We start from the raw sequence: 12,634 nt of genomic DNA, 5'->3' as shown, positions 1-12,634 counted from the left end.
GACAAGGCCCAGTTCCAGTGGCCACCACAGGAGAAAGGCTCTGGACCAAGCAGGCATGAGCCTCTGAGTACTGTGGGGAGCTTCTAGCAGGGCTGATAAACCTTGGGCAGAGAAAAGGAACCTCTCCCAGGAAAGGAAAGGAAAGGGCCTCTCAGATAGGCCCATATCATTCAGTCAATTGTTTGTCCGTTCATTTGTTTGGTGGTGTTAGGGAATGAACTCAGGGCCTTCCCACTCAACTCCACCCCCTGCTCCCCTTTAATTTTTTATTTTGAAACAGGGTCTCATCAAGTCACTACATTACCCAGGCCAGGCTTGAATTTGCAATCCTCTTGTGTCAGCATCCCAGATTGCTAGGATTCTAGGCATGTGCCACCATGCCAGGTCACACTGGGTCTCTTCTTAGTGAACCTTTCCTCTGCACCCGCCATACTGCATGCTGGGAGACAGTGAGACACAGTCCCTGCCCTCCAAATCACGGCCCAACCTGTGAAGGGCACACTCATACCAGGCTTTGAACTAAACAGTTGACCTAAGTAACCTCACTTAGTCCTTTGGGAGGCAGGGATTACCATTAGCTACAGGAGACGAAACTGAGACTTGGGAACGTAAGTAACTTGTCTGCAGTCCCATAGCCACTAAGTGGCGAAGCGGACATTTAAACCCAGGCAGTCCAACAGGATCTCCCAGATCAAGCTTTCAGCTATGAGCTAAACCAGCCATGCACTAGGCTGCACGCCACTGCTCAGTCAGCCAAGAGCGTGGGGATAAGGTCTTGTACTCTGGAGCCCAGACTCATATCCAGCCTCTGCTGCTGCATGGCTTGGACAAATAGCCAGCCTCACAGCAAATGGGGAGAAAGCCAACCTGGCAATAGTGTCATGGTAGGATTAAAAATTTATATGGTGTTTAGAATAGCACCAGACACACTGTAAGAGCTGTAGAGTGTTAGTGTCACTATCCTCAAAGATAACTCTATATGGAGTGTCATTTTTGACCGAAGCTCTATGGCTAAAAGAGAGCCAGTCACTTGCCCAAGGACAGGAGACTGGGATTCAAATACACATCTCTCCGGATCTGGCGCCAGAATCCAAAGTACGGGCTCTTTCTTAACTTGAGCCTAGCTGCTTGGGTGGGGAATTGGAGACAGGCCCCCTTGACAGCTGCAGAGACCCTATTGCGCATCCCCTCCAGAGCACCCCATCCCCATGCATTCAGGGTGAGATACAATGAGAAGGATGGGGAATCATCACATCCCCTTCCCCAGTTGGTGTGGAGACAGGGGTGAGCCAGTCTGGGAAGATTGGATAGTCTTCTAAAAGCAGCAGCTATAAACAGGACATTGTCACCCCACACCCTTCAGTTCTTCTCCCTCGGCTCAGTGGGCAGGGCAGGCCCCAGCCAGCTGCTTCAACAAATACATAAACACATAAATCATGAGGGAGAGCTGGCAATGCCACAGAAAGAAAGGCAGATACCAAGACCAGCGGAGGAGACAATGGCCCAGCTCTAGATCCTGCCAAAGTGGAGAGGAGCTGAGGAACCTGCAAGGGACACCTGCAGATGCAGCAGTTCCCCGAGGGAGGGCCAGTGTTGGGGGAGGGAGGAGCAAGGAGGGCAGCCAGGGAGATAGATGAGTTCTGGGAGAGGAAAAGAGAGGACTGGGCTAGGGGACAACCCAACCAGGGCAAGCACTCTTGCACTTGGGCAGTGGATTGGGCCCACCAGCATCTGGAAGGCCAGGGGAGAGTCTTCCAGCTAGGAAGGCACCCCACATGTGTGTCCCCACTAGGACAGAATGAGGAACATTCCCAACCAGAAGGGCAGCTGTGGAGAGGGAAAAGGGAAGATATGAAGTCCCTGGGGAAAGCACAAGAGCCAGCTGTCAGGGTAAGGAGCCAAGAACCCCACATTCTACAAAGCCCTGGACCCGGCCATCCAGGGCCAACACCCCACCACCCACGTGGTTCTCATTAGGCTCATTAGCAGCAAAATAGCAATGAGCAAACAGCATAGGGATCAGCTAATTAGCACACAGCCCTTCAGTGGGCAAGCTGGCTTCAAGTAGAAAAGGCTGGTGCCCTGGCAGTGCCCTCCAGAACTGCCAGTCTGGATGTCCCAGTTGGAATGGCGCCGGGGGCAGCAGCACGAGAGGGATGGGGAGGGAAGTCATGAGGAAGTGAGTGCGTGCTGGAAACATCCTGGAATAGCACCCACCAGGGCAGGAAAGTGCACACACACTGGTAATATGACAGTCTCCAGACTCACCCAACCCAGGGTTGAAACTCCAGTTTGGCAGAGAGGAATGTAAGCCTGGGGGGCAGCTGTGGCCATTCCTAGACCCCTCGGGCAGCTGGGAAGAAGCCCACCCCTACGAAGCCTCGTGCTCCAGATTCAGCTCAAACCTCAGCCACACTCTGCATCAGCCAACACATTCCTACAAAGGCTGAGACCTCTAGACCACATCAACCTTCTCACTGCCTTCAACTCCAAATTCCCTTCAAAGGCCTCTGCAGTCCCCCAAGGCCTTGCTCCTCAAAGTGTGTCCCTACTCCAGCAGCAAGAGCTCATTCAAAATACAGAACCTCCAGCCCCACTCCAGACCTGCTGTAGCAGAATCTGCTCTTTAATAGGATCCCTGAGGTTTTCTGGAAACATTCAAATATGAGTAGTGACCTCAAAGCAGATCTTCCAACCATGGGCCTCAAACTCTTCTCAGTGGTCTTCAGTCACAGCTAAAGAGTCAACTAGAGCACTTTCAAAAAGCACCAGCGGCAGGCCCCAGCCCCAGGGCTACTGGTTAGCATAAAGCCACCTGGCCAGCCTCTTCCCTGGCTTCTCTGCCTAGCACAGTGGCTCAGACCTGACTTTGTCTCAGACCTCTCTGTGGGTCACTTTCTTCACCTTTAAAAGTGGTGAAGCTACCACTCTGCAGGCAGGCTTGGACCTTCAAGAAGCAGTGGTGACTACAGGAGGACAATCAGGCAGAGCTCCTGGGGTGCTGACGTGGACCCAAGAGGGCCCCTGAGGTGTAAAGAAGAAAGATCCTAGAGGCTCTCTCCAGCCCTCATTGCTAAAGTCACCTGAGGGAACATCCAGCTTCAGCGAGTGCTGGGAGGGATTAAAGACCTGCTTGTAACAGTATGAGGTCTGGGTCCAGCCCAGACCCAGCATTGCAGCGGCGTGTCCTTGGCCTCATGTCCTAAGCAACCCAGGTCTCTCAGCAGTAAGTAAGGCTGATGGGTGAAAACATCAGAGGATTACTGAAAGGTTTAACTAAGGCAGTGCATGTGGAGAGCAGCAGTCCACTGCCATCCCAGTTCACAGATGAAGAAAGTGGAGTCCAGAAAGAAAACATGCACTATCTGGCAGCTGGGCATAAACATCAGGAGGAGCACCCTGGAGCTCAAATTCTAGTTGTTATCTTACTTGGCCACAGACGTTAAGTAAGTTACCTCTCTGGGCCTCACTACCTGCCCTAGAGGATACGTAAAGTGCACACTGCACAAAGACAGTGCTACATAGGCACTGGCTCCTGTCACCGCCTTTCCTGACTGCGACACCGTTCATGGGATGTTTGAACTCTGTCTACTATCAGAGAAGGCTCAGGCATGGAGGTCATAGATTTTTCTACCTCCCTACCTAGTCTCCACCTAACAGGACTACTCTCTTTATTCTCATTTGAGCCAGCCTTTCAGGCTTCAGGATAGTCCAAGGGAAGCCTATTCCAGACACTGTATCAGAGCCTCATCAGCTTATCTCAGGGGAGTGTGTGATGAAGATCAAACCTCCATGCCAGGAATCAGGACAGAGGTGGAATCCTACAGCACGCAACATGAATGCTGGCCTTGGAGATGTGGAACAGCCAGGTTCTGAGACCAGTGCTGACCACAAACATATGTGGGCCTCCACAGGACCCTGCAAGCAGGGCAAGTGGGACTAACACAGTGTGAGAGCAGAGGGAATACAGGAAACTTTAAAAACATAGGCAGGGGTTTGCTTAGAGATGCTGAGTCCAGGTGGAGGCATTTTTAAATTTCCTCTCTTCGTTGCCAATTGCCTCCACTAGGAGACAGGCTGTATCTCAGGAGGCAGGCCGGGAAGACCTCTCTGTTCTAGATCCTGCAGTCCTCAGCTGGTACCCTTGAGGGAGAGAGGGGTGAACGGGGCAGGAGACACTCACGTTTGATGCAATGGTTGGTGCTGTTTGCGGTCGTCCATCCCGGGCAGCACTGTCCCCCGCAGACGTTTCTCCTGTGGGGTCACCAAGGTCAGGTCAACACAAGGATGCTCAGAGCCAAGCTATTCCTAGAGGCCTCTGATAATTCTGCCCCCTACAGGTGGAGCCTGAGAGAACACTGCCAGCTGCAAAAGTGGTCCCAGTTCCACAGGGAGGCTGCCAGGCACTAGGCTGGGGATCATGCAGATCTAAGCTCGATTTCACTGTGCCACACTCAGTGTGCCCCTGGAAACCTCACCTTCTCATCTCTGCAGTAGAAATGACAGTGCCTGCCTAAATGGCTGGTTCTGATGATTACACAGGATAGAAATGTTTGGCACCTAAAGAAGGCGACAAGGACCATAGAGATGATAAGCAAGTTCAAGATACAGTCACTTGGCAAAGCTACACGACCATTAAGCACCAGAACCTGATTCCAACCTGAGTTAGCCCAACTCTAAGCCAAGTTCCAGCTCTGCACTGCCCCTCGTGGAAAAATAAAACAAAAATGCCAGCTTCTTGCCCTCGCAGTGAAGCTGTACACATGTGCAGTCTTAAAGACACACAATCATGTTGCCTGCCAACAAATATGCAGAGGAGGAGCGGCAGTCTTCATCATGCTGCTGTGTGATCAGACTGAGGCCTGAGGGGGAGACGAAAGGAACAGCCCTCAAGGCTCTGTTTAACGGGGGCACCCGTGGTGACGTTCTCAGTGCAACACACTCTCCAGTAGGGAAGGCTAGTGGAGACCTTCCCTCAGAGACTCCTGGTGCTGGCTCCTCCACATGAGACAGTTGGTCTTATGTAGGACACTCAGCCCACTTGCCAGAATCTTGTCCTTTGGTGTCTAGGGGACACCAGCAGCAATAGCATTTTCCCCCAGCTCTGGCTCTCCACCTAAACTCAAACATCCAAGCTAGGGTGGCTCCCTAAAAGCACCCTTCCTGAGATGAGCCCTGGTCCTGACTCCTCGGCCAAAGCCAGACTGGCTCTGGCTTCCCAGGCCATGACAGTGTGCAGAATGTGTCCACTGAGCGCTCACTGAACCCAGAGGTGAGTGGGAGGGAGCTATACAGAGGCCAGAGGACAGAGCGGGTGGCCATTCCTGAGATCTCTGTGGCCAGTATGGCAAGCATCTGGTCCCACTTAGATTGTTTGACATTTGAGTGGACCCCAAAGCTTGTGTGGTTTTGAGAGACTTACAAAGAATTCAAAATAAATTCCTGCAGTCTGAAAAAGCTGAGGCCCATTCCTGGCCCTTTGGCCCAAAGTTGTGGGGAGCTGCTTCCCAGGGAGCTCCCATGATGTATCACTAGCTAAGGGCCCTGCCTCTCCAGCCACCACTTCAGCAGCTTCCTGGATCCATAAAGTCCCTCTCATAGGGGTGGCTCAAGTCACCAGGTCTCAGGGAGGGGCTGATCTCAATCTCAGACTCAGGGTTTCTGAAAGTGTGCAGTGGTGGAAGGGAAAAGCAGCCCACCTCTTTGGAAAGTCAATACCCCTTGTGATAACAATGCCTCTCAGGGGGGCTGGGAAGTCTTTTCGAGGAAGCAGTCTGCATGCTCTGAGAAGTTTCTAAACTAGGGCCTGTGGTAACCCAAACACCATGGCCCGTGGACCGAGAAGCCTGCTTAGCTTAAGAGGTCATCATGGCACAGATCCCAGCTCAAGGAGACCCCAGATACCCTTGGGATAGTTTCATGTAGGAGGCCAGCAGCCAGGCTGGCCTTCCCTGCCCATAGTGGCGCCCTGAGAAATGTCAGGGATATGGTAAAGACTGGCCAGAATCAAAGGCCGCCAGGCAGAGGGGCCAGGATGGGGTTAGGAGGGCACTCAAGAGAGATCCAGGTACCCAGTGAGAGCCAGAGGGTCCCTGCCAGGCCAATATGAACATCTCGGGTACAGGCCCAGTAAGGAGAGCAGCTGGGAGACAGCCATTCTGCATGTTCCAGCCAGCACAGAGAACAGATGAGCCTGACTAGCTGGGCCATAGGACCCATCGGTTCTGGCTTTCTGGAAGCCAGCTTTCACACGACTCAGACATGGTATGGGTACCATCTTTCAGGTGACACTAGTCAGCAAACATTAGCTCCATGTCTGGCAACACAGCTGGATACACATCAGGCTAACAGCCTGGCACAGCTGCATTCCACCTGGGACAAATCTGATTCTACTGGCCCCTTGGAACAAACTTCCCATAGCTCTCCATGGCCTCCACAAAGCCAACCCGGCTGCCACCTGCCCGTAAAATCAAGTCGCCTCCATCACCCTTCCCCTCAGCTCCATGGCCATCCATAAACACAGCTGTGCTCCTCCGTGCTTGTCTCCACAGAAGCTACACGTGGATGCCTTTGCCCAAGCTAGTCCCTCTGCCTGGGAAGCCTCCCCTCACTCGCCAGATGAAACCCCTGACACACTCCTAGACTTCCGGGTCAGGTACCACCTGCTTTGTGTAAATGTACACTGACATCTTTCCAGGTTTCCTCTTCCACCCAGAGCTACCAGTTAGCACCAACTGCCTGACTTTGGGGCTCCATGTCTCTGTCTTCGGTATCCTGATGTCGCTTCCCTTTTTCCTTCTAGTGCCTAATTTGGTCCCCTAATGTTGTGCCTTTCTGTGCCTCCCCAAAGCAGCAGGAATAACACTGAGGTTGGGAAGGGGATTTTCGGGTCACATGAGCACAATACTCAGAGGTGCTGAGTCACACGGTGAGGAAGTGATGGCCTGCTCTGTGGTGGTTCTAACCTGATTAGGTCAGTGAGCAAGTCTCCATCTGCGGCTGGGTCCCCAAGCCAGATCCTCCCCTGAACACAGGCCAGTCCCTCTCTTCCAGAGGGAGCGCTTCTAAGATAATGAATGGTGTCTGACTAGAACTGAAGAACATTTTGTTTTCATTTCAATTTCCCTACAGTTACCTTCTCTTCTCGGCAAATGGTGCTGCTTTCAACTTAGGATAATGATACAAAGTTTCCCTTTAATTATGAATTTATTTATGTAGAAAAGTGAGTCAAGCACTGTTTGTAATGGCAAAAAAATGTAGTTCGTTTAATGTTCAAAAGCAGGAAAAAGAAGCAATATACACCAGTTAAAATGAATAAATTTGGGCTAATTACATAAATGTGGTTAAATCTCAAAAATCTAATGAGACGTGGGAAAACAAACTGTTGGTAGAAGGATTCTCCAATTCCCCCATATTCTCTATGACATGATATCACTTTCTGAGCTCAAAATATGCCAACACAATATTATTTTACAGACACATGCATCTGTAGTCATTGTGTAGAATATACGTAGGAGTTACTTAAATTCAGAGTAGTGATTAACTCTAGGGAGACAGGCAAATTTATAGACATTTCAGCTAAAACAATTAGAATCAAACTATGCCAAAATTTTCAGATCTGTGGGTGTGTGAGTTCTGTTATTTCCAATACCTTTTTGTATGTAAAGCTTTGCAATGCACTTTAAAATGATAGAAAACAAAATCCTATTATTTTAACAATATATTAATTTCAAGAAAGGAAATGGTAGAGGAAAATATTCTCAAAGTAGTATGAGGTTAGACTGGTTCAAAAAACACTTTAGACTGCAAAACAGTGAATACACAAGTCCTCCGGAGACCGAATTAGTGCAGGAATGGTGTCTACTTTGGTCACTGTTCCACCTCAAGACACCTAGCACCATCCTGGAGCATACTTTTAAAGAAACTTCACTGTCTGCAAAAAGTCCCCACAACGTTGGAAATCCTTAAAGGACAGAGGCTTTCTGACTGTCTGTCTTGACCACTGCCACATCCCCAGGATCCAGTATAGTGCTCAGCACATAGGAAACCTCCCACCAGATGTAACTATATACATTTGAAGAACTCCTGTAGCAGAGATGTAGTTCCAAGTGCCACCAGCAGGTGGCACTTGGTCCTTGGCTCTAAGCAGACCACAAAGCAATGGCCAATCAGTCATTAGGTAGATAGACCTGGGCTAAGGAAGTCAATAGACAACACTGGCACGCCTCTCTTCAGGCTCCCATGGGAGGGCTGCCTAGGGTGACAGGGGAACCCACTACCTATCAAAGCCTGGGCCAGTACCAAGAGTAAAGGCCCTTGTGCTTGGTTAGTGCCATGCCTGCCTGCCACCCTCACTTCCAGCCCCTGCTCTGGCCATCTGCCCTATTTCCCCACCCACTGCCCACCAAAGCCAAGTCACAGAGCCTCTCTCTCTCCTCTGAAGTCTTCAGCCACCCTGTCCCATTCTCTTGCACTTCCAGTGCTAGAAAGTTCATTCACATTTCTGCTCATTTCTCCAACTTGATTTTAAGTAATTGAGTTGCTGTCCCAGCGGGGATAATGCCTAGGTCCCGGGGCCCCATCTCCTTTCCTGTGCTCAGCACACATGCTTTTAGGAAGCAAGTATTCACTTGCTCAGGTCAGGGGGGAAAAATCCTGAAACCCAGCAGGTGCTCCATTAATACTTGTTGAGTGATCCCAGGTGGGAGTGATTTGGCAGCCACGTCCAAGGGCAGCACAGAATTCATTCACTCTTTCAACAGATATACTTAGGGCACAGCAGCTATGTTCCAACACCATTCCAGGCACTGGGGACACGGACATGAGCAAAAACTGCCCTGGCTTTCACAGAACTACATTAGTGGGTGCTGGAAGGCGAGACACTAAACATAAACAGAACTACAAATACAGTATGCTGGATGGAATGAACGCTCACTCGTAAGAATGGAAGGCAGGGTGAAGGAGGGAGAGGATAGGACAGGGGTGGCCAGAGAAGACTTCTCTGACGAACAGAGTTCTGAATGAAGCTTGCTGAACACAAGACGAGTGACCAGCCGTGGAAAACACTGACTGCACAGGGCAGGAGGCAGAAGATTCTCTGGGGGTACAGGGGCCCATGCCATTGCCAAAGATTGAACCCAACTGTTAAATGGAGCCCAGGCCAAGCAGGGCTACCAGAACCCTTCCCAGATTTCTCTATGGTCTCAGCTCAGTCTCTCACTGCTGGTGGCTCCAGCGCCCTCATTTCAAAAGTATCTGTCATAGCCAGGGAAGGAGTTTCCCCTAGCTCTCTCAATCGGTGATAATGTGGATTGGGAGTGGGAGTTGCTGAGGGGCACCTCACATTGTGACAGCCTCCTAGGCAGCAGAGAGCAGTTCTCAGGGCGTGGGGAGTGGGGATGGTGAAGAGGGGGTTTACCCCCCAAAATTGAAGAGGAGCTGATCATAGTAGTGCAGGCATGTAATCCCAGGACTCTGAGAGGCTCAAGCAGAAGAATCACAAAGTAATGCCACCGTGAGCAACTTAATGAGTTAGAAAAAAAAACCTGTCTCAAAATAATAATAATAAAGCATTAGGGATGTAGCTCAGTGCAAAGGCCTGTGTTCCATCCCTGTATTCAACTTCAAAAGGAATGAGAGAGAGAAAGGAGGGAGGGAAAGACAGAAGCAAGAAGGGAGGGGGGGGGGAGAAAAAAAAAAGCAAGACGCAGAGTTGAAGGAAAGCTTAGCCTGCAAAGCGGGCAAATGACACCTAGATGCGCCGGCACACACAAACCCAGTTTCCCACAGCCACGCTGGGGCAGATTTCCTGCCCCAAGGGCCCCAAGCCTATGCCTACGCCTACACACAGGCGTCTGCGAGCCCAGGCCGACCTGAGCCCCTGCCCATACACTTGTCTCTGCGCGCTGGCTCCGCGGCCGCCCCTACGTGGAGAAGCATCTATCCTCGAGTGCCGGAGCCCCACGCCTCATCCTGCACCTACCTTCCGCTGAATCAACCTTCCCAGAGCCTCAGGCGCCCCATCACCCACCCAGCTGTCCCCTCCCCGCTGCCTCGGGTTCCCGCAGCGCAGTAAGCGCTTGCGAAAGCTGGTTCTCGGCAGGGCGCGGGGGACCTCGGGGACAGATTCTGTGTTGGGTTTTGGGTAATCTGGTATGGAAAGGATGAAGATCCTCGATCTTCGCCTAAACTCCTTGGAGCTCTTTCTCCACGCTACTGAGGACAGAGCAAAAAGGGCAAGAGCGGGCGCCCTCTCCCCTCTCCAAGCAGGAGCGCACAGGCGCTTCGTCCCCGCTCCCTCTCGTACCCCCCACGCTTCCCTCTCCCGTGCTCACCCCGTGAGCCGCCCTCGCGGTGGAACCCCCGGCCGCTGCGAGGTCCCGAGGCTCGGGAGCGCCGGTGCGACCCGGGCCCGGGGTGCGGGCTGCTGCGGGCCTGCAGGGCTGCTCCTCCGGGTCTGCACAGGTGGCAGGGCTCGACGCAGCTGCTGCGCGCGGGACGACCTCCTAGCCTCCGCCTCGGCGGGCCTCCTGGGGCTCCCCCAGGCCGGCCGGGTCTGCTCCGCGGGCAGCGAGCCCGAGACGGGCGGGTCCTGCTCCCGGAACAGACTGTACACCTTGGCTGCGACCGCTGCGGGGTGGTTGCCCGCGGGGCGCCACAGTGGACTGGCGTCCCTAACTGGCTCGTATCTCCCCGCCGAGTTCCTCTGGGCATGACCTATGTCCGCCAGGAGAGCCAGAACGACCGGCAGGAAGGCCCTCCAGGGGGCCCACGGGGCGCGCCCCGGGCAGCGGGCGGCGGGCGGCGGCCTCATGGCTCCGCGGCAGCTGGAGAGCGGTGGCCGCTGGGACCGCGTGGGGGTTTGTCGCGGGTGCGCCTGGCCGTTTGCTCCGGGACCGGCGGCGGCCGGCTTCCTCTGGTCTAGGGGGCCCTGGAGCGGCCGGCCGGGGCCCAGGCGCCCGGGTCTCCCGGAGCGGGGTCTGCGCGCCCTGAGCCTCGAGTCCGCGCTGGGCTCCACCCGGGCGCACGGCCGCCGCACCTTGGCGCCCAGTCCACCGCACCAGCCGTCCGCGGGGGGAACGGAACGTTTTATTTTTGGAAACCTCCCCGTTTTTTCGTCTCTTTTATCCACACCATGCCCCCTCCTCGGAGGGACAGCTCGGCCCCCTCATTACGGGAGAGGGAGAGAGAAATTCCAGCAACACCCACTTTGGCACGGGAAAGCGAGCGGGCGGCGAGGGGGATTAACCCGTGAGGAGCTGGGGGCTGCGCGGCGCTGACCGGGGCGGGCAGGGCGGATGGCGTTCGCGGAGATGGGGCACCCGAGCCGCCACCTCCTGCCCTGGCGAACTCGAACTGCCCACCTGTCGCCCCGACCTCACCGACCAAGTGGGTCTGGTGAGCAAGGCTGCAGCCTCGCAGGTCTGAAGGAGGCCGGGAGAGGTACCGAGTTCCGAGTGACCGGGACAGGTCTTGAGGTGCGGGAACGTGGCCCCTTCGCCTCCCATCCTGGCGGCTGGGAGCGCCCGCCGTGGCTGCCAGAGGCTCCGGGCAGCGCGTGAGAGCTGGCAGCCTCCAGCGCAGCAGGACGCGGGACGCAAGAAGGTCGCTGGGGTGCGTGAAGGCGCGCCCCCTAGTGGAGCCGACTGCGTCCTTGGCAACTTGCGTCCTGCAGACCTGAGGCTGCCAGCCGCCTTGGCTCCGCGCGCTAGCTCTCCATCCGGTGGCGTCCAGATCCCGACTCGGCCTGGGGCGGTGGTGGTGGCTGCTAGAAAAAGTGTCTTCTATTCCACGGAAACATAAATACAGAAGGAAATGAAGGCAGAAGGAAGGTCTCCTGCCTCTCACTCCTAGTCCACTCCTTGGACTCTCACCTGGGCCCTTCATTCCCTCGGGAAATTCCCCAGTGGACTCGATGAGCTGATTAATGTGTGTACACCTCACATGGTGCATTGGCCATGGCGGGACCACTCATCTGAACACTCCTGATAATCAGCTCATCATGTTCATCTATGCCCTTGCCCAATATCTAAAGGCCTGGGGAAATAAGGCAGGGCCTGAAGACATTTTCACAGCCTGTTTCCTAAGGAAGTAGGCTGAATGAGCAGGTAGGAGGCGCTGCTTACCACTTCCCATAGCACACGAAGAACAGCCACAGACCACACCTAATGTCAGAGGAAATCCTCAACCCTCTACTTTGGCCTACGGAGGCTTGCAGCACTGGCTCCCTCTCTCCTGTCTCACAGGTACTGTGGCATAGTAGCAGCGTAGGTCCTCTGCTGCTGCGGTCACATCAGTGCCACTTTTCTCTATGTGGAACTTTCATCTCAAGAGGTCAACGGGACTGTCACATCTGTGCCACTTCTCTCTATGTGGAACTTTCATTTCAAGAGGTCAACGGGACTGGGCCTCTCAGATCAAACATCATCTCCTGGAGTGGTTGTCTGTGCCCACGCCCAGTCTAGACCTCCCCACTCCCAAGCTACCACATCACCCTCCCTTATCTTCATTGCTCCAAGGATCAGTTTAACCAATCGTTATTTCCTTGTGAAACTGGTCCTTTGAATGGATGATCCTGAATCAAGAAGCAGCATATTTTTTCCACTTAAACCTTCAACCATGTTATATTAAATTT

At 53.6% G+C, this 12,634-nt stretch overlaps 1 protein-coding gene across 1 annotated transcript in view; it reads right to left on the bottom strand.

Moving 5' to 3' along the window:
• Positions 1–11,901, bottom strand: part of Ltbp2 (latent transforming growth factor beta binding protein 2) — a 98,938-nt gene extending 87,037 nt beyond the window's left edge. Inside the window, 4 exon segments of the mRNA XM_013155289.3 lie at positions 4,184–4,254; positions 10,335–11,054; positions 11,056–11,112; positions 11,114–11,901. Coding sequence (XP_013010743.2) covers positions 4,184–4,254; positions 10,335–11,054; positions 11,056–11,112; positions 11,114–11,886 — 1,621 coding nt within the window. The 5' untranslated portion in view covers positions 11,887–11,901.
• Between the last annotated feature and the right edge of the window lie 733 nt (positions 11,902–12,634).

The sequence above is a fragment of the Cavia porcellus genome, unplaced genomic scaffold (genome assembly GCF_034190915.1).
Source record: "Cavia porcellus strain 051 isolate PalLab524CR breed Dunkin Hartley unplaced genomic scaffold, mCavPor4.1 scaffold_31, whole genome shotgun sequence".
Taxonomy (NCBI): domain Eukaryota; kingdom Metazoa; phylum Chordata; class Mammalia; order Rodentia; family Caviidae; genus Cavia; species Cavia porcellus.
Note: the sequence above shows the minus strand (reverse complement) of the source record. Positions and strands in the feature narration are given on the sequence as shown.